This window comes from Phalacrocorax carbo, chromosome 1 (assembly GCF_963921805.1).
Source record: "Phalacrocorax carbo chromosome 1, bPhaCar2.1, whole genome shotgun sequence".
NCBI lineage: Eukaryota > Metazoa > Chordata > Aves > Suliformes > Phalacrocoracidae > Phalacrocorax > Phalacrocorax carbo.
The window spans coordinates 196,302,083-196,324,129 of record NC_087513.1 but is presented as its reverse complement, the minus strand read 5'-3'; the positions used below and the strand labels follow the sequence as shown (position 1 = coordinate 196,324,129).

The 22,047-nt window shown below is 39.2% G+C and overlaps 1 protein-coding gene across 1 annotated transcript in view; it reads left to right on the top strand.

Annotated features, from left to right (window-relative positions):
• The window catches only part of NUP58 (nucleoporin 58), a 36,714-nt gene extending 24,234 nt beyond the window's left edge, over positions 1-12,480 (top strand). Inside the window, exons 14-16 of the mRNA XM_064441129.1 lie at positions 1,752-1,850; positions 4,748-4,843; positions 10,379-12,480. Coding sequence (XP_064297199.1) covers positions 1,752-1,850; positions 4,748-4,843; positions 10,379-10,548 — 365 coding nt within the window. The 3' untranslated portion in view covers positions 10,549-12,480. The remainder of the gene's footprint in view (positions 1-1,751; positions 1,851-4,747; positions 4,844-10,378) is intronic.
• Positions 12,481-22,047: the final 9,567 nt, after the last annotated feature.

Sequence of the window (22,047 nt, the reverse complement as noted above, 5' to 3'; positions counted from 1 at the left end):
GGTAGATGTATCGGTATTTAAACTGGATGTAAACAAGTTTCATTTAAAATTTATGTGAAAAATTGTAATTACAACATCTGATATACTTTTTTTTAGTTGAAAAAAATAGTTTGGGTTTCCCTGCTAAGCACAGACTGAAAGCTAACAACTTTAGTTGCCCTTAAAAATTATTTTAACACTACTTTGAGTACACAGATGTTATTCAGCTTGGATCACACAAGAATATTGTGTTCCTAGCAAAAATGTTACTTTTCAATATACAGTGCCTTTCACTTGATTCAGAATTATTTTCCATTTAAATTCAAATACTGAAGTGATTTTAAAAGCTTGCAATATTTTACATTTTAAAACTCTAGATAAATATTACTAACAGGAAACTTTGTAGTACGAAGGAAGACATTTTGAATGAAAATAAGCCCAAATGTGATAATGGTTTAGGAAAAAGACTGAAATCATGTGAACTTTATAGTAATATTTGAATAAATCCTCACTTTCACAGATATAGTACGTAAAGTATGTTCAAAGATGGAGAAGGCTATCTTGGGGAAAAGTGTGATGTCTGTGGATTAAGAGTTTGGCACTGTATTTTATCTTCAATGGTTACACTCTTTAGTGCACTGAAAACTGTTTGAAAAAGACAGGAATATAAAATTGTACTGTGAAAACTGTCAAAATACATTATTTATCAGAATTAATTATTTTAGAATGTGTTAGTACTGGGCTAGCAAGTTGATTCTTTATTCCCCAAGGTTAAGGGAAAAAAAAAGAAAAGGAACTGAGGCTGTAAACTTCATCTTGGCAGACTGAAAATGTTTTTGACAGTCCTGCATCTTAGTGTGACTATGCAGGGAAAGTACTGTCAACTTTTTTTAAACATGGGACAAACTCTGACTCTGAAATTTTGAATGTATCTAATTCGTTAAGGTACACAGAACTGTGCCTTTTGTAAATGTTTATTTAAACAGGTGGTTTGACTAGTTGACCTTATTGAATGGTGTTATGTAGCAGAGCTTAACAGAACTCAGTTATCACTTGTGTGGAAAAGAATTGAATTGTCATGTTGCTGTGTAATTGACTTGCTTAAAAATGAACAATAAATTTAATAAAATAAAGTCATTGTCTTGTTTTTTATCTTAATGTTCTGTTTAAATTTGGATGGAATACTTGATTAGTTTTGAAGATTGCTATTTATTAAATAAATTAGATTTTGATTATATGGTTTTAGTTGCATCAGTGTCAGTTATTAAGTCAGTTATGTTTTTAATTTGAAGGTTTTCCCTTATTCTGATTCCATTAATACAAGTGGCAAAATATTGTTACCTATGAGTTCTCTCAAGGTTTTGATTAGTGTTTTAAAGTTTAAGGTGAGGCTGGTTAACTTTAAAAAATACTAAATGATGTTGTTATCATGTTACTAGCTTTGACTAGTTTCACCTTATTACAATCAGTGTTTTCTTAGGTTTTTACCAGGTGGAGCTGGTTAACTTTAAAAAATACTAAATGATGTTGTTATCATGTTACTAGCTTTGACTAGTTTCACCTTATTACAATCAGTGTTTTCTTAGGTTTTTACCAGGTGGACATAGAGGCAGACAGTTAAGTGAGGAATTTTGATGAGGTAAAATTTGGGATCTTGATGGGATTTGTTGAAAGCAATGATGTTCACATTATCAAATACTTGAATAAATAAATAAAGGACCTCTTTACTATGAAAGAGTAAGGCAAGTTTGTTCTCATTTTTTTTGTACCAGGGCCACAGCCATCTCTGGGAGTTAGTTTTGGAACGCCATTCGGCTCAGGTATTGGCACTGGCTTGCAATCAAGTGGCTTAGGTTCTTCAAGCCTTGGAGGTACACTTTAACTTTTCTAATCTTTCATTGAATTATTATACCGCACATCTGAATCTCTTGCAAATCTTTAACTCCACTAAGAGGATGATCTGTTTCAGGGAAAGACCTTACAATTTGGCAGTCTGTGCTCTCCAGACTTCTCCGTGCCTTGCAGAAGGAGTTTCTAAGGCTAACGCTAAGGCTACTAAGCCATTGTAGTGAAAACCCAGGATGAACAGAATTAAGTAATCACATAGAAGTTCTATTATTAAAGCTAGGGAAGTACATCCTGTTGTAACTACAACTTGACTTAATTTTACATATATGGAAGTCAGGCACCTGAGACCTTGGATCATGCTGTAGCTAATCCGTAGAAGTTTTTCACCTGTATGTACAGCTTAACTATAGGGACCCATTTCTGCTTGGATTAAGATAAGAATAAATGCTAAAAAATTACTACAGTCTGGGATCCTGCTTGCTGAAACATACTTGCCTTAGCTGTCACTCAGTCCTGCTGTGCTAAGGTGGAGAAAAAAAATGCCCCCTCAAGCTGAAAAACCAACATTTGAAAGTGAGAGAAAAATACTTACCAAAATGTTAATAGTGCTGGTGCGGAATATATTCCAAGAGGACACATGACTCTGAAAGTAGGCGATAATAAACAAAATTGCAAAATTCAGTAGACCTTTTCATTTGAATGTAATGGATCTCAGTAGCAGAATTAAAGTAGAATCTAAGTGATTAGTAAAATCTAATCTGCATGTACATTTCCTATCCATATAGGTCAGGGGTTCCTACAGTGGAAGTCAAAAGACACAAGTGTCCTCTGCAGCTTTTGTATGAGACCTGCACAGAAAATTGTTACGTTTGCTGAGCAGAAACATTAATGTGTTGTGGTCTTTCTTTTTACATCCTCGTCTCTCTGCAGCCTCAGTCCACATCTCTGTGTTTTGCCTCTTTATGAGCTGAACATTTGAATCAGTATTGTAATGTATTTAAAATAAACATCACTCAGCATTGGAAAGATGATGTAACTTGAGTGTTACATCAGTTTTACCTTAAATGATCATCTTAAAATTATCTTTAAACCTACCAATGTCATTTCTCATCAGTTTTTAAGCTTTTTCGTATAAAAGAAAGTCTGTACACCTAAACAGGAAAAACAACTGAGAATAGTGGGCTAAAAAGAAAGTAATTCTGAATTACCAGGCTGTTCCCACAATGTTTTAAATGCCTTAAGAAAAACCATAAAATTATTTCTTTTAAACCAAAGAGGTTGTAGAGTAAAGATTGTTTATGTGTTCACCAATCTTGCCAATGTAAATTAAAGAACATTTTCTTTTAAATTGGTGGACAACTACTTCTAGTTTTGTCTTGGAGGTCTAACTTGTATTCTTTTTTTTTTTGCTAGTTCTCTGCTTAGGAAGGAATTTGCTTGCATTTCACCTATTCTGTATTAATTTGCAAAATTTTCTCTTTTGACAAATCAAGAAGACTATCTGATAGAAACAAGTGTAGAAGAATAAAAGAATACATGCAAAATATCATGCAGGTGTGCTCTTGGAAACAAATGCAGAATGAATACTTAAGATTTTTTTTAAATCTTAGGGTTGGTTTTTTTTGAACAGGACAATTTTTAATGTATACTCTTGAGACAGCATTTTAATTGTGGAAATTTGCTCTCTTTCCATGATAAATATTCTGTTAATTTTGTCAGTGATAAACATGGAGGCTATTGCATTTAAATATATAAGATGTGTAGCCTATAGATCCTGTGTTTCATTAAATATTTGCAGATACCTTGCTTGACCTTTGGTAATTCAGTTCAAACTAGATAGGGCAAGAGTGTATCATTTAAATAAACTATCTTGCATTCATATGATACTTGTCATTATATACCCTTAAAAGTTATTTGATTTAAAAATTGCAGAAGGCTAGAGAACACTGCTTCAGATAGTGTGTTCAATCCTTACTAGTTTTAAATCTAAAAGTTATTTCTATAAAGGAATGGTAAAGGCTCAATCTGCAGTAAAACACATTTTCCCTGACACTTGAAACTTAAGGTGGGAGCATAATTTCCTCACATAAAAATACTGTCTTCTTTTTGAAAACCTCTTGAGACAGCCAAAATCAGACACATATTTCTCTTACTGTTCATTTTGACTGACCTCCATCTCAAACTGCAAATATCAAGTTACTTTTCCTTTGACGTGATCTCATATTAATAACACAATTTAAAATTTTGAAATGTTTATACTATGAAATTATAAATGTCAATCACAGAATTAACATTGAGTTTTATTACAGCTATATGTTTTTGGCTGCCCTTTATCTGATGATTTTTCCCTTAAAATATTGTGAAATTCTGTTCTGTGTTTAACCTGTTTTGTGGTTTCCTAGATAAAGCTGATCCCCAAAATCTGGGGGGGGACGTGACTCTAAAATAAGCCAAATGTAAACTCAAAGAAATGTTTACTCTGTTATAAGCATAGAGAATTTTTCTTTTAGAGATGTGGATGAAGACTGCAGCTTTCTGTAATAGAGGTCATATAACTTGTGTCTGAATTTTCTTAGTTTTGGCCTATGTGGTTACCATTTTCCTGCCAATTTAACAGCAATTCAATAGCAACTATGTAAACTCTGATAGTTTACTTCACCTGGTTTTATACCATTTCCTTTACTCAGTTTTGCATTTTGAAATAAGTGTTTTTCTCCAATGCTTTCCTGTTTGCACTGTTTTCTTAATACAATGCTGTGTTGAGAATAAAATGCTCTTGAGGCAGTAATCTTAGGAATATTTGACTACCAAATAATGCTTAGAATTACTTTTGGTTTTAGATTACTCACCCCAAACCTGTGTGTCTTTAATTGCTGTGTCTGTAATTTTTTGTTGTATGTCTTTACTATTATTCTACTAGGATTTGGAAGTAGCTCTGCCTTTGGAAGTAGTGCCACAGGAGCATCATCTTTTGGGTTTGGAACCACAAGTAAACCGTCAGGAAGTCTAAGCGCAGGTTGGTCTGTTTCTTTTGAATTCAAGTTTATTTTAAAGCAAAAGTGTTATAATCGAACTGCTGCACTCAGCCTAAGAAAGCTACTGAAACAAATGTGCTTAAAGTTGCATGTGTATATAACCATTAAAGTAATTATTTACTTGCTAAATACACATTTTCAGAGGAGTTTTTAGGTTGTGTTATAGGTCTCCTAGGTAGACAGTACTGAGTGAGCATTAGTGTTTTCCTTTGGTGGCTATATAATTAGGAGCGGAAGCAGATGATCAGATGTATCAGATTGGATCAGATGCAGTCTGAGGCATAGAAATGCAGGTACTGCTTGAATACATAGGCTATACAGTTACTGAGCTATTGAAATTGGTGTATAAATTTGTGACAAATATACCAGTAATTTGACTTCCTGTATTTGCAAGTAAAATTAAAATTATTTTTTAGAAGTCCAGAAGGTTTTCTTTAAACTGTTTATCTGATTATCCTTTCTATTTGAATAGTAAATTATAGGTATTGTATCTCTGTATGTATCCATAATTCATTGTGTTACTATTTTGAAAACTTTCTGTGCCAACTGAACTACTCAGTACTCTTTCACTTCCTTGGTTTAATTTTGTTGATGTTGAGAAAATGAAAATACAGGTGCAATTGCTCCTTAACTCAGATGTCTGAAATCTTAGTCACTTCTGTAGCCTGCATCTCTGTTTACTTTTTAAATAGGAGTTTCTTTTTGAGGCAAATAGCTTACTCTAATCTGTCTTACAGACTCTTTCAATCTGTCATTGAAAAAACAATCATGTCTCCTGTGATTGGTTTTGGTAGCATGTTCCTTTTTTTTTAAAGCAAAATGTTTTTAACTGCTATTAATACAAATACATTAGCTTTGGACCAGTGTTGTGTTAGTTGCTGTGTTGTTCCTTTTGTTTTGTTTTTTCCTTGGTTAGTGATGGATTTGCTGTCAAATTAGGCCTCTGAAGTACCTTAAGCTTTGTATTACAAGGTGGAAATAGCTCACTAAGCTTGCTGTGTAGCGTTCATGAATGTGTAACACCCTAGTAAATTATTGATAGGACATCTCTGATTTTGCAATACGCAATGTTTAAGCATCAACCTTCTTTTGTTCAGTTAGTTTTTAATATCAGAAATATGTATAAAGCTTACACTGCTTGTGTTTTTATCGTGTAGCTTTTTTCCTGAGCCTATATTAAATTACCTATTATTAATATTTATATAAATAGTATTGCAGCATTTCAAGCTGCTAAGTTACCAAGTACACACTTTAGTTTTTATTACATTAAAAAATGTAGTTAGAAAACCAGTTGCATGGATCAGTTGTCCACTACTAATGAGGTATCAAACCAAAGTAAATAGCAAATATGTCTTAGCTGTGTCAAAGCAGGAGTTGTCATGGTGGCAGTGCCCTGGATCTCTTTAACAGTGAGGGAGTTGGACCCAATAAAATCAAGATTGTTTTCAGTTATCTCAAGATTCTTGGCTACAGAAGGTGGTAACCAGGAATATAAAAGATCAGATGTAATTCCTGTCATTCTGTGCTTATCAAATAAAGTGGTCATGAAATCCTGATCTAGACTGGGCTTATAGAATAGAAACCTCCATAAATATTTGGTAGTCCAGAACCACATTAATTTTTACCTTTTTGTATCCAAAATCCTATGCTATATAGCTTCTGGATTGCATATGATCTTTAGTTTTATTTTACTGAGGGTGTATGTATGGGTTTGAATGATGGCTGAGGTTAGCCAGGTTTGGTTTTTGTGGTTTGGTTGTGGTTTGGTTGGTTGGTTGGTTTTTTGTTTGTTTGGTGGTTTTTTTGGTTGGTTGGATTGCTTTTGTGTTTTTTTTTAAATTTTATTTTAATGTGTCCTGTTTGTTAGATAACATTTACAGGATCCTGAAACTATATTCTGGTTTATGTTGCTGTATATAGTTGTGTCTTGTTTCTGAATCTTTTTCATTTGAAAAAGCTAGGGGAATGGGGGAAAGAGGGGTAATGGGATTTGCTGTTGTGACTGCTTATGTCTAGATGTGAGCACTTAAGTATTTTCCCAAACTAATGTCTAGTAAGTGTTCTGTCACCCTGTCCTCCTAGGCTGCTTAGGTAATGCCCCAAGTCTCCTCCACATGTTTTCCATCAGTTTGTTCTTACTTCAGAATGAAAATTAGAGATCTCCAAATTGCTTTGGTCAAGTGTTTTGTAAGTTATGAGTTAAATTTAATTCCTTTAAAAGATTTGAAAGTATTTCTAGTAGTATTATTACTCTCCTCAATTTCAGTTTGTATGTTTGAAGAGAAAATTCTGAGTCCTCTGAAAGTACTTGAGCATCTTCTAATAGTAAATTGGGCTTAGTCCAGGAGCAGTCATTGTGTCCACTGTGTCAGCAGAAGAAAAGCAGAGCAACTGCAGTCTTCTCTCAGTTCCTTTAGTGCGCACAATTGCGAGATGGAACAAGTGTCTCAGACTTCCCTCTGAGACACTCGCAGACGTTGTGGAAAGCTGACTCCAAATCGATCCCAATTAATTCCTACTCTTACTCATTTGATGGCATCCAAAAAGGCTGATGTGAGTGGGATGTTGTAAAGAGCATTAAGACTCCCAAAGTGATGGGAAAAGGAAAAAAAATAACCATTGAATTTATTGATTATAACGTTAAGGGGATGGGGGATGTGCACACACTTTTTTTGTGAAAACTGAGATGCTAAATATGCTTTGAAGAGCTGAGTTAAGAATTTGTGTTGGAGACTTATTTTTATTGAAGAATAGCACCCTCAGTACAAAGGATAAGAGATAATCAAGTGGGATCATGCTGAACATACTCATACTGCTGAAAAAGGACCCAGATATAATTTGTTTGTAACTATGAGCAGCTTTTAGATAAAAGGGCTACAGTAAATCAGTCAAAGCTGTGCTGGAAATCGTTTTTGATATAGAGCATTTATTGTGGCATGGGGGATTAGGGCAGGAATAGATTGCCTTTGAGATCTGGTGAACCACTGTTTATCCCAGTAGTGTTAAAATAAAAATACTGTTACGGGGATGTGCCTACCTCATGTTTAGCTTACCTACCTAAAGGGCTGACTGAAGCAGAGATGTGAAAGCCCAGTTAAGTTACTTTAAGGTACTCAGTGTACTCTAAGGTCCTTAGGGAGATGCTAGGTCTAATCCCTTGCAGGGCAGGTTGTCATTTACTGTCTGAAAATAATTGTTTACACATAAGTAATACTAATTTCAACAAATAAATGGTTGATCACGTTGTAGCTATTGTGGTTCAAGACTTTGTGACTCCTCCCTCTAGACCTGAGCTATTCCATGACTAATTTTCTTTCCTTGCAACAGGAATAAGACGGAATGTATACCTTGTTCAAGGTTTTTTTTCCTGAAGATTTTTCATTTGAGTATTCTGCTTTAGGGCTTGGTTTACTTCTAAGAAAAGAACTTTATACCATGGCTTTGTTATGCTGCCATGACTGGACAGAGTCATTTAGATTAACTTCCCTTCTGCCTTTCTACACTTTTGTGGCTGCCCTAAGTGGCATGCCTAACATAACAATTATTACTTTCCAAGTTATATCAAAATTAACAAGCATGTTCTCAGTCTTATATCACACAGTTTATGTATCTCTTATTCTAACATTACTCCAATAAAGCTCAGGCTGCCTTCCCTGCATGCTTCAAAACTATCCCTGCATCTAGAAGCAGCTAGGTGGAGGTGAGTCACGAACACTTTACCCTTGCCTATTGAATCCTCACATGTAGATTACATATGGTTTTATTATGAATGGCATTCCTGACATTTTCTATATGAGGCAATGTTTACCTGTTACCCTAGATACATAGTTGAAGTAAAAGGGTAACTTGCCAAGAACAGTTTTGGTTATTAAAGATTTTTTTTTTCATTGATTAGACTCCCTGGTGAAGAACAAGTTTATTCTAAAAATCTTACTTGGGATTCAGAGTTAGCAGGGAAGTAGAGGAATAGTTGCATCTGCTTTACCCCTTACATCGTAGGATGAGAGACAAATTAGTCCACAAAATTTAAGCAAGACTCAAGTAAACAATATCATTATTCATGCTCTAGATCTGCACACTCATTACATTGCCAATGAGTTCTGCACAGGCAACTGTGTGTTGAAGGACTGCAGTTACTGGAATGTAGGTAATGGGGATTTTCTTGACAAGGTGATGAGGTGTGTTACCCAGGTCCAGACATTGCAGGAGGAAGAGTTTCACATTATGTTTTGAAGTAGTTCTTGATGCAAAGCATCAGTTACAAGTGAGACATTAGAAGACATCAGGCTTGTGAGAGCCACTTTGGGATTCTGATGAGACAACCAGTTGGGCTTTTATTTCTGTGCTTTAAAAATATTTAGGCATTGAGTCAAGGATACTGATGTGACCAAAGGGTTGCTTTAACTGTCTGTTAGAGAACTAACGAAACCATGTTAAGTAGCACCTGTTGAGAATATACCCTTTTTTTCTTGTGAACCAGTTCAATTTTTCCTTAATATTTTAATTGTTTACAGGTTTTATGTGAAACGTGTATGAATCTATTTGTTAAAATCTTAACTTCCTCATGTCATACTTGTTATTTTGTATGATTGGTTACCTTATTCAGTTTCTTGAGAGAACAAAAAGCAGAGTTATGAAGTTCTGCTTCTTCTTGACTAATATTTGAGAAATTTCTGGCATTCTCTAACAGTTTCAATTATTCAAGTTGGTTATGCATAACTACTATAAATTCACAAAAGAAGGTAAAATGAGGTGGTGTTACTGTTTCTGAAAACTGTAGGCAGATTTTCTTCAGCTGATCTCATTTTATAGCTAAAGAAAACGTTCAGTTTGTTTACCTTGATAGAAGAGGGTAGAGGAGTTAAAATAGCACAATTTGCTCACCTTGTCATTCAGTCTTTCCAAGGCTCTGATTTCAGTGCTGCTTTTTTGTTTAAGTCATAAAAGGTGTTTTTAAATACCAAGAATTTGGCAAAGATTTGGAGCCTTTTTCTGGCTCTCATTTAAGGCACGGTCTGTGCCATGTATGTTATAAAGACAGGCAAAAGTAGCATAGTCAGTAGGGCCCAAGGCTGGGAGCTCTGACTCCAGCTTTGCCATTTACCTGCTGCGAGTGGAGTGAGCAGGCCAAGGTTGCTTGTACTTCTGCCTTCCCTCCCACCCTACATATGCATTATGTATTTAGGCTGAGAACTTGAGGAGTTATGGTTCTTCTATGGTACAATTTCAGTGGGACTTTTGGGTGCTACTCCAGTATGGATAATGGTATAATAGGCTTGTGATTTAGGATATAATTGTTTACAATCACTGAGGTAGCCTGTGTTAGTGCTGTAATATCCAAGTTGTCATAGCACGTTCAAGTGTGTCAGCAGTGTGGCATACTGTTGCAGATGCCTGTTAGTATAAACTATGACAAATATTGGTAATAAAGTGGCTGGTGTTCATAACTCCAAGGAGAACAAACTTATAATCCTGATATAACTTATGTTTTAAAATATTTTTCCCTCCCTCATAAGGCTTTGGCAGCTCGACTACATCTGGGTTTAACTTCAGCAATCCCGGCATCACAGCATCAGCTGGCCTGACGTTCGGGGTGTCTAATCCTGCATCTGCAGGCTTTGGGACAGGAGGGCAACTTCTTCAGCTGAAGAAACCTCCAGCTGGAAACAAGCGAGGGAAAAGATAGGCACCCTTTTTAGAGAAGGGGAAGTGAATCAACTTTGTTCTTCTGAAAAGTCTATTTTTCTAGATTGATACATTAATTAAACTGCATCCCAGGAGATTTATAAAAATTTTGCTACTTTTCCCTAGTCTGAAATACAAAATGAAATCGTATTGAACAGCTATTTTCTTGTGAATAGAAACCCGTTTATGTATTTTTATTTTTGGCCCTAGTTTTAGAAATGTTCTATACTGCGTTATTATTAAAGAATCTTGTAAAACCATCTATTTAACCTAATGTTAGTAGCAGAATATTTTTTGTTAATAAGCTTTATACCATATGAATATATGCATATTTGTTTTTTTGTACAGATAAAATATATTCTAGTACAAATACTAGAGTTCATATCTTCTGTTCCTGGATATGGCCTTTAAATCTACTTCAGGGTGTTTTTGTGTATATGGATGTAAATATATACAGTACAGTGCACACACCTGTGTGTATGTATGTGTATATATATATATATGTATAAAATACAGGCGTGCAAACTTTGCCGCATAGACAGGTCTCCTTTTCTTTGTGTGCTGTTTCGCCATGTTGCCTTGTGGCCCCATGTCTTGATGTTCCCAGGAGTTTCAAACAGTGGGTCCCAGGCTATGTCATCATAGCTTCTTGTGTTTTGTTGTTTAAGACCAGCTGAAATACAATGTTTACTATTTCATAAAGTTAGCTAAATAGTGATTAGTAGCTGGATTTCTTTCAACCTTTTTCTTGACCCATTCAGCAGCCAGTGCTAAAGAATTTGGCACAGACATTTCACAGGTAATGTTCCCAAGCCATTTGGTTTTGTTTTTTTCTCCTGAGCTGAACAGTAGGGCATTGCAGGATTTCAGCTGAAAGCTCAGGATGCCACAGGGTCTGTGTGCAAGCAGAGAGTTGTCAGGTTGGATGAGCTTTTCACTGAAACTGGGGGAGGTGGGCTATGCTATTCTAATGAAAACCTGGATTAGCTGTTACAAAACAGAGTTGATTCACTAGCTTCTTGTCAGCGCTACTAGCGTTCACATAAAGGCAGTTGCATATCTGCTTTCAATACGAGGTATAGTACAGTAAGTTGCTGCTAAAGAATGGAGGAGGAAAATTATGTAATTTGAAGGTTAAAGCTGTTGCAACAGCAGTTTATGAATCTTGCGTATCACATCATCAGAGCTGCTTGTGCTGCATCTCCAATTTGGTGTGCACTAGGAGTAGCTGGGAGAACATCTCGAGGAGGTACTGCCTTACGTGAAATAAATAACAGATCAATTGAATCTTTGCAAATAAAGAGACAAGCTGAAGTGTGAACGTGGAACTTTGGAGCCAAGTTGCTTTTTACGTAGAAGATGTTTTGTATATAACATGCATCAAATGAATAATCACAATTATTTTCACAAAAGCACCTTTTTTTCTAAAACAGTTGCAGTGCATAAGATTTTTCTAGTACCAGGTCATTTGCTTTCTATTGTTAGTGTTGTTACCACTTTGTATGTTTTGGAAATGATGTCTGTATTCAGCAGTGATTTGCTCTTTGGCAAATGTTCAGTTTGTCACTTGATCTGATAAAATTAAGGGAAACTGAGCACAGAATTCTTCACTTTTGTACTTGTATGTTATTGCATCTTTGTGAGCAGTCTCTTAGGAGGGGATATAATGTGGTTTTTTTATGTCTCGGAAAAATAAAGCTTACAGTTTGTTTTGATTTTAACCTTTTTTTAAACTTTTATTGGGCTGCAGTCAAAACCGTAATGTTTGTATTCCTTTGTTAGTGCTTTTTTTAATAGTTAATATGTTAAACCACTGGACTCTCCTGTAATGTATTAATTTGTGAAACTGACTTTAAATGTGTATTGTTTGTCCACATGTGCAACTTACCATTGTGCAAACAATAAAAAATAATGCTGTGACCCTTGTAATACATATTGGCCTATTTGAAAGATTATTTCCCGTTGTTCTGCTGTGTCATGGGAGAAACAAAAATGTCATCGGCTAATACATAGAATTGTTTTTCCTAGGACTTAGAGTGCAAAATTGTCCTTGCTGAAGTTAGGGCTTTTGTCTCTGGTTTGAAAGTGGGGAGGTGAAGGGAGGTAGTGTGTTACAGGTTTGTCTAGACTGTCTTTGCAGTGTGCTGTATAAACCTGCATCATGCTGTAGTGTAACAGCACTGGGGATGGCTTTGTAAATTCGAAAGCAGTCTGAGCCTCCTGGGTACCTGTTGTTCTGCTTCTTTTCACATTAAGGCAGCAGTTATGTCCTTAATTTAGCCCAAGTGAAAAAGTGATTATGTAATGGAATAATCACATGCTGGAGTACAAACTGAAGTCAAAATGGGATTTGAAGTAATTTTATTCCCAGAATATTAGTTGGGTGGTTGAATTTAGCCATGATTGTCAGGGATCAGCATTATATCCACTGTTTCAAATGGTTTGGGTGGGGTTTTTTTCCAATTTAAAGACGGGTAATATAATTAGAGTGCAATATACAAATACATTGAAGGTGTGGCTTGGTTTTCTACACGGCAGATTAAGAAGCTGACCAGTACTTAAACACCATGAAAGGAAATCAAGTCTGGATTGCTTGTTCTGTAAAGAAAGAAAAATCTGTACCAGGGGAAGGTTGAAGTCACACATGTAGGATGTGCTTCTCTATTAGTTTGTACCTTGTTGTACAGCTGTAGTGTAAACTTACTTAACGTGACCTCTTTCTTTTACTAGAAGTAACTTGTTTGGGTTTGTTTTTTTCACCGTTCTCCCTACAATGGCCATAGCAGGCGTTAGGATAGCGTTACGCCTCAGGTTGCTTCATGAACCTCTTCCTTGGTCCAGCGTCTCAAAACTTTCTTTACACTCTCGTTTGTGTGTCTCTGTTCCTGACAAGTTGGCTAGCTAGATACTGCCATGCTTGCTTACTGCTTTCGTGCAGACTGGGGGGGAGGAGGTTGAAATAAGGCAGAGTCGGATAGAGCATATGCATCTTCCTCATCATGGAAAATCAAATCCAGCTATACCCCTTCCATTTACATATTCATAACTGCATTTCGAGCCTCGATTGCTTTTATAGCATTATTTTTTTAAATGAAAATTGACATCAGTGGTAATTTTGGGGGGTTTTTCTAGTCCACTACTCATGTTCATAGTAGTGTTGTGTCAGTTCTTATGTGCTACTGGTTCTAATACCTGGAATGTCTCAGCAGAAGATATGAAAGAAGCTCTTTGTAGGTTCTTGCTGAGAAATCCAGAGTAACTGTATAGAAATATCCATCCATACTGTAGAGCCTAAATGCCTTATGCTCTAGAAAAGTTCATTTCCCTAAAACTCTTTTGCAGGTTGATAAGAACAAAGAACTGGCTATGTGCAAAAATTTCCAGCAATAAATTATGCAGGTTTTGGATTAATGGCCGGGGTTGTGCTGTCAGGCTGTTTCCTTCTTCCCTCTCATTAAGTACCTTTCAACACTGTGGCTAGTATCTCCAGACACTGATGGACAGTTAAAGTATCACAGGAGTAAGTTTGTCCAACTTCTCATGAAAATCAGCAGTTGGGCTTGGGGAGGGGAGTGACACCGAGCTGATGCCCGCGGCAGCCCTGGAAGGTAGGGGCTACCTGCTGCGACAGTGTCCGTGGAGCTCCAATCCAGCTATAACATGCAACCTCCACCCAACCAGAGAGGTAGGTTGCTTGAAAGGAGAATGGAGGGCAGAGAAGTGTGGGGAGAGATGAGGGGATGTAGAGCACAAGGCCTCCTACTGTGGACGGGGCAGTTGGCTTTAATTCAGTTTGGGATAATTTCTTCTGAACTCAATGTTGAATGTTTACATACTGGCACTTTTGTAGTCCCAAATCAACTGAGTTTGTAATACAATTTTTTTTTTATGGGTCGGATGTTGCATTTAGTAGGTAGAAATAGACAATCGTAGCAGTTTAATTTTCTATAAGGTGACATTTTTTTATTTGTAGGGGAAAAAATTTACAAACTAACTCCATAACCAAAGGAAATTAAAAAACAAAATTAAGGGAGTCCTATCAGGATTCCCATAGCTCTGTTGGAGAGCGCTGCTTTCACCAGGTGGCAGGAGGCTCCCAGTTACACACTGCCGCCTCAAAGCCCTTGCAGGCGTGGCTGTCGTGCAGTATGTCACCTTTGGGTTTTGTTTCCAGGTTCTTCACATTTTCTTACACTTTTTTTTTAAGGTAGTGAGGAGGTGAGTAGGCTGCATGTTACTTTTAGCTTTGATAACTTTTCCAAAAAACGTTTTCTCACCTTTAAGGCATAAGGCATTTCTTGTTACAAACAGATTATGCTTAAGTTTAGAGGCTTCTACAAACTGGAAAAGCTTCTGGGTTGATTTTACTCTTGTTTGAGTGTAGATGTGTCCCCACCAGGATATCAGGTCAATTCTGTTGAATGCTTGCATGGAAAACTTGGAATACGTACTCCTGTCCTAAGCAGGTCAATAGCTGAACAGGCGAAAGAACTTCACTTGTTTGTTCAACTAATGTTTCACAGACTGATGGATTTCACTCTTTCTTTTCTCTTCAACGCAGGTGTCAATCTATGGCGTGTGCTTGGGCAGCAGCAGGACAGCCGCTTTCTAGAGCATCATGTAATTGCCTCCAAAATCCATTTCTGATTAGATGCTGGTGTATATCTCCTGGGCACGAAGTCCCTTGCTGGCTCTGTGTATTTATTGTGGCATGTTGCGGTAACAGGATATGCTTCAGAGGTGATGATCCCAGTCACAAAAGCAAGCTTGGATGATGAGGTTTTGATCACACACTACATTGTAGTAAAAAAGGAAAGAAAAACAGATTTGACAAATATTCAAAATCAAGTATTCAAAACCTAACTATTTTTTATATGGAACTTGAAATTTTGAAAAATACCATGTACTCTTAATAAGAGAAGAAGGGGGTAAATTCTCACAGGGAAAAAAGATTGACAGGCAGCTTGAGTAGACTTTCAGTTGGGTGAAGCCTTGGGGGGAAAAAAATGCAGAAACTGTGCAGTTGGGTAGCTAAAGCTACTCTGTTAACTCCATGGTTAAGTACTTACATAGAAGCTACTCTAAACTGAAAAACGCCCCAAAAATTCTACTCCCGTTAACAGCGTTAACACTTCTTGGCTGCCTGGACTACCTTTATGTCTTTATCAACATACATGTAAAAGAATCGAACCTTTGAGCATAAACACTTTTGCTGCTGTTTTATCCAGGGATAAGGTAAGGTACATATGATAAAGGAGTCCTTACTGAAACAAAGTCCACCTTTCAAAGAAAGGCTTGGAGTGAGCCCAAATGCTACATGGGTGCGATGGCGACGAGCGGTTAGGCCAGCACTGCCTTAGTCCTTAGTAGCATGGGGACATCTCTCCGCCTCTGCTGGAGATGGGCAGAGGAGCGACGGTGAGCATACCTGTGTCTTACCAGCATGTTGCCTTCATTGTTTCGTGCAGCTGTGCTCGGCACAGCTCTCCAGCGTGTCACCTCCTGTATCCTTAGCAGCAATGCCGAAGGCAGCTACGGCGGTTCTGATTTAGCATCAGGTCAGACAAAATGAACCAATAGAAGTGACAGCAAAAGGGACGTGCTAGCCTTAATGCCACAGAAATGAGTCCTAGTGATGCACGTTATATCAGTTTCAGATAGGATCGGTCTCTTTTCCTTTTACCTTTTATTTTGGCTGCTAAGGGAACTGGTGGCTGTCTGAAGGCACTCACTGCAGCTAACATCGCCTTTGCGTGCCCCCACGGTAGCAGCGTAATGCTTAATCTACAAGAATAGCTTTCAACGAGCAGGCAGGTGTTCGCATACCTCTGGCAGCCAAACCAGAAGCAAGCCTTATCCCCGGGGCGGGGGCGAGACCTGCTTTGGCCATTAGCTAAGTTTATGCAGTAGAGACCACAAGGGCAAAGCTCCTACCTGATCCCATGGTAGCAAAGTGAAGCTGATGCTGAGCTTTGCTCTGAGAGTAAAGAGGGAAGGCTTTTCGTGTTGTTTATGTTGGCTTCAGGCACGGTGAAGGCATTCATTCTGTCAGTGCCAATAGCAGCCTCCTGCTTGTATCAGAGATGTGCAGAAGTGGCTGGAACTGCGGGGCGGCTGTGGCAGCTCATCCAGATTGCCCTGCTCAGGGCAACAATCGCCATACCGAAGATGTAGATCGAATGCAAATGCTTAAATTTATACTTAATTAGTAAAAATATTTAGCTAGAAATGCTTTTCTGAGTAATTTGTCACTTTACACTTGAAGTGTCACCTTCCTCATCGTCTCTCCCCGTGCTTTATTTCTAGTGCTGCAGCAGCCAGCACAGCTGCTATTTGTTGCTCTGTCATGGTGATGCCCACGCTGTGGTGGTAGTGGGGTTTGCCAGGCTTCAGAGCTGCTGGGAAGTACTGGGGCAAAAGGGATACTTGGATAAGATCATGGGCTCAGGCGGATGGTGGCAGCATTCCAGCAGTGACAGAAATAGTAACGTTAAAAAACAGACACCGTTGCAGAGTGGTGGATGTATCATTTAAAGTTAGTCCTGAGAATGGAGCGGGGGGATTGAAATCCAAAGCCACACTGCTAGGTTCTATCATCCTGAAGGTAAGTCGTATTTGATCTGTTCCACTGATGTCAAATAAAGCAGCAACGATGCAAGCAGATAGTCTTTTTTACTTCTTTTGTAAGTAGTATAAAAAAAGTCCTGATCTAGCAAATATTTGCAGAAATATTATTAATTTCCTGCACCAAGTTGCTGCTTCTTGCAATTGCACTAATAATCCCTGTGTAAAATCAAAAACTGCAAATTAAGTTGTCGTTTAAGTCCTGTTGAACCATACTAAGATGAGAAGCACCTTTTTCTTTTCTGGAGCTCATGAATCTGGGCTACGGCTGCACAGTGATGCTGCTTTCACCATATTGTGTCTAAATCCTTGTCCTGCACTCTGGCATTAAGAGGTGAGCAACAGCAAAATTCTCTTTTCCTTCCTGCATTCGACAAAATGCTCGTGGTTTATATTCTGTGCAGCATAAAGCGGAGAGTGAATGTGGAAAATTCCCGTACCTTGGGAATTTTTCTTTTTTCAATTGAAATAACTTTGTAATAATGATGCCTTGTCAAATTGGCCAGTCTCCCTGGGAGTGCTGTGGAAAGATGGATTTAGCCCATAATAAGTATTTCTTCCTCTCTTCTTGTCTGAGGAGGGGAAAAAGGTTAAAATTCTTTCCTTTTTGCTAGTGGCTGGAGTGGTTGGTTACAGCAGTAATAATAATTCGATTAGGAGACGGCACCCCTTTCAGTCTGAAGATGTGCACATCAGCTTTGTGTCTTTTAGACTGTAATGGCAATCTGTTGTGTCTGCAGTAAGTGGGAGCTCCGAAAAATCAATGCACTGAGACTCCTGGGAGAAGAGCGTGACAGTTGTATTGATCACAGCTGAGTAGTCGGACAATGCTAACAAACTCCCTAAAGCCCCGGCCCGACGGCGCTCAGTGTTGAAACTGGGGGATGTTTTCTGAGAAACAGCACTTCTTGCATTGTCACCCTCGTGAATTCGGGGGGAGATGTCCCCGAGCACTTACAGATACTCCTACCCCATCACCTCGCTCCCCGCGGCCTGCATCCCTTAACCCCGTTATCGAGACAGCGGTGGATTTTGGAGGCAGCCGTGCGATACGGGAGGTGTCTGCGTTGGCTGTGATAGCGTGGTGCCAGCGCTGGTGTCTGCTGTCGCTGCTGCGTGCGCCAAGGCAGCGAGCGCTGATAGCGGAAGCCGAGCTTTGCGTATTGATGTGCTCGGGGCCAGTGCAGACACTGCAGATTCACAGCCCAGCCCTTGAGGGGAGTGCGAACTTCGTATCATTTCATCTGAGGTTATTTTTACAGTCCTTTGACTCTTTCTGTGAGATTTTTTTTTTTTTCCTTGAGTCATCTTGTTCTAAGTATTTTCCAGGAAATGAGAGCCAATAAAAGAAAGCCTTTCTGCTATGAATACACATGTATTTTAAAAAGTAGATATTAAATATGTTCCCTAAGCAGAGATAAAAACCAGTCTGGCTTATGCAAGTAATACCACAATCGGAGCAGCAGTTTGGGCCTTTAAATATACTGATGGTGTTTAAATAATGCTTACCCCAGATACAGCGACACTAATGTAGAAGGTAGCTAATAACCAGGGCAGGAAGAGAAGGAAACCCTACGAAGTTTAGCTCATATATTCTGGTAACTCTCGTCATCTGGGAAATTACATTAGTATAACCTGTCAGTAAGGACTGCTTTCTTGATTACAACAGTTCTCTGCACAAAACCCATAGCGAGGATGTTTTAATAACGCTACTCTTCCCACTAAGCTCACACGGGGGCAGCAAGGCATTGCTGTATCAGTGGGACGTACGGTTTTACCGGAGAAGCGGCTTTGCCCGGGTAAATGGACAAGATGCAGGGATCTCTGACTCCAAGGTGACTTGTTTATAAGCGTAAAAAAAGCCCCAAACAACAAAACAAACAGGTTTTAAAACAACTAACCCCCTACACACTCAGCTTGGCTTTCAGATGGGAATTGGTTCCATTATTTTATATTACCAGGAAGAGGAATCTCTGCTGATGAAGTGTGAAGCTGCAATATGTAAGTGTGCAAACTGCAATAAAACCCAGCTCTTGCAGTAAGCACGGCCTGGCTTTTACATGCCAAGTGATCTAAGCGATAGTGCTGTGATGATGAATTCTAGCTTTTCTCCGGGAGAAGCGAGGGAGAAGGCTTCATGTTGCGAGTTTTAATTTGCAGTCCTGACTTGCAGTGTTGTGGACACAACTGCAGAGCCAAATCAGTTCTTGAATCCAGATTTTCAAGGTTTCTGATGAGATCGCAAAATTGTTTGACAGTAATGATGTAACAATTAGATACATCATATATAGCTAAATATAATGAGAAAGGTACATAAATGCCTGGTTGCCATCCAGGGCTGGGCAGTGAAAAACAGGTAATCTCACTTGTACCCAAGAATGAACCCTAATATCCCGAAGGGGACGAGAAGAAATCATCCATCCACCGTCTAAAGTTTATCTCCAGTAGGTTGAAAGGAAAACAGGATAGGAGTTGCTGCCAGTTTTGTGTCTCTCTTACCATCGAGGGAATGTGGCAAGCTGCAGAGCATGGGTTGGAAATACAACAGGGAAAGCAAAACATCCCTAACAGCAAGAGCCACTTACGCGCCCACAGAAGCTCCCGGCAGCTCGGCGAGTCGTGTCGCAGGGTTTTCCTTTTCTGAGCTCCAAAGAGGTTCCAACCAAAACAGGTAGAGATACAGAATAAGGTGGCAGGTCTCTGGCCCTGCTTTATCTTGAAGAATTTGTAAGAGGGACACCCAAGGGGGAGGGAGAGGGACTATTGTTTCTTCCTTCTTATTCTTACGGCTTCCTCTAATGTGTCCTTTCTCTTCTTTCCTTCCTGCCCAGTGCACAGCCAGTCCCAACAAAAGTTTGCAGTGCCTCACTGTGACCGGTTCAGCAGCTCAGGCTCAAGGTGCGTGCCCTTGGTTTTCCCCAGTTGAACTGGGAGCCACTAAGGGCAAAAGACTTTGCTTTTGTATTATCCCTCTTTTCGTGCCTTTCCTATTCCTGATGTCTTTTTTTTTTTCCTTTTGTTCATTTAACATGGAAGCAGTTGTATACGCAAATGAGGCCTGCAAACCTAAGGAAAAGAAAGGTTCTGAAGGCACATAAATACTTTTTAAAAACTGCCATCTGTAGAGGGACTGTAGTAGCAAACCAGCGAAATGCCTGTGTTATAGTAAGGACACTATCTGTCAATGCAGTCGCTGAATGAATTTACAAGGTAAGAAGATAGCGGTCTTAGGCAGTCACTTAAGCATACGGTGGTGATTATCCAGCAGCAGCTTTGCCCCCATGATCAGCACCCCGGCCCGGCGCCGGCGCAGGGAGCTGCGTCACGGCACCGCGCCCGGGCACGCAGGTGTGCGGGTATCGCTCTCGCACGGCCAGCGCAACGGCTGGGTGCGCGGTCCTACAAAAGCTATAGCGTGATGTAGACGTACTTATCCCCTACGCTGCCGCACAGGCAGTTTGCAGTTCAGAGTGTTAAAACTAATGTGGAAAACGCACTTTATCTGTTTCAGACAACTAAAAAAAGTAATTTTAACAAATTGCATTTTCCCTGCTCTGAGTGAGATCTCACGGGAAACACAGAACAACAGCATGTGAGTTCTTCAGCTGAATGTGAAACAAATCGTGGCATTCGCTTTCCCGTGATCACGCTTTTGGCTTGAGAAGGGCGAAGAACATTTCTGCTGCGGCAAAGGGCTCAGAAAACTACAACAGGCAGTGGTAGAAGCTTGGGTACTTTTTAAAAAAATGAAGTTGAAGCAGATAATAGAGGTTTCTAGGCCGTGTGATCATTATTGAATATCTCTAGGCTTTAAAAATCTTTGCCCACTCTAACGTATATGTTAAAAGCTGCAAGATGCTCAGTTTGATGGGAAAGGGAATGTGGTGGCCTTAGCGATGGGTTTGGTTTATGCTGGAAAGGATTGAATTAATGTTATGAAATTGCTAGACACGGGAAAGTAAGTGCAGAAGTTGCAGAGTAGCTACTTTGGGTTTGGGTTTGTTTTTTTTTTCCTGTGCTTTAAATTGTAAATAATACAAATCTTACCTGATCAGCTCGTAAAGACAGGTAGAAGAAAAATCTTTGCTAATCAGTCTATTGCTAACTACATTCTAAAGCACTTTGGAAAGTGCCAAATATTTTAAGTTTTACGAAAGCATAGTGAGGTGCGCTGTTATCTCTGGTTTTACCCAGACAAGTCGAGACCAATTCTGGGCTTGAATATACGAAGCACCTGTTACAGACAATCTCTGCAAGGGATCGGGTGCTGATATTTTGTTGCGATCAAGGCTCCTACCTGGGAATACGTATGTGCTAGATAAATAAAAAGTAGACTATCTTCTAGTAGGCTGTTATTGCTATTGAAAGAGATCCACCTTACTGAATATCAGTGGAACCATCGACTCGAAGGACGGGGCTGGGAAAGTATTTTGCTTGCCACGTATAAAAGAATCAAGAAGCTGCTTTTCTTATTACGATAATGCAGTCCAGCCCGCATTTAAAGAAAATATTCTCATAGGAAGCCCGCTGAATGAAGGCATTTAACAGCTGCCACGCTGCCACTGGGAGCTGCTGGACACCCCAACAGGTCCCTGATGGGAGCTCGTGGCTTCAACTCCTTCCCCAGAGGCTCCCCTTCCCTGCCGTGCCCCGGCCTGACCCACAGTGCAGGGCTGTCTTGGGCAACGGGCGCTCCGGGCAACGCGGGCTGATTGTGTTAAATCCATCATGGGCCACGACTGTCCCTGGTGTGCTCCTCGCCCCCAGCCGAACGTGCTGGCGGCTCGGGCTGACTGCTGGTCAGGGTTTGAGACGGAGCATCTCAAGCTCCATCATTCAAATCGCCGCGAGTTTCTTCTCGTTTGTCCAGCTGGGT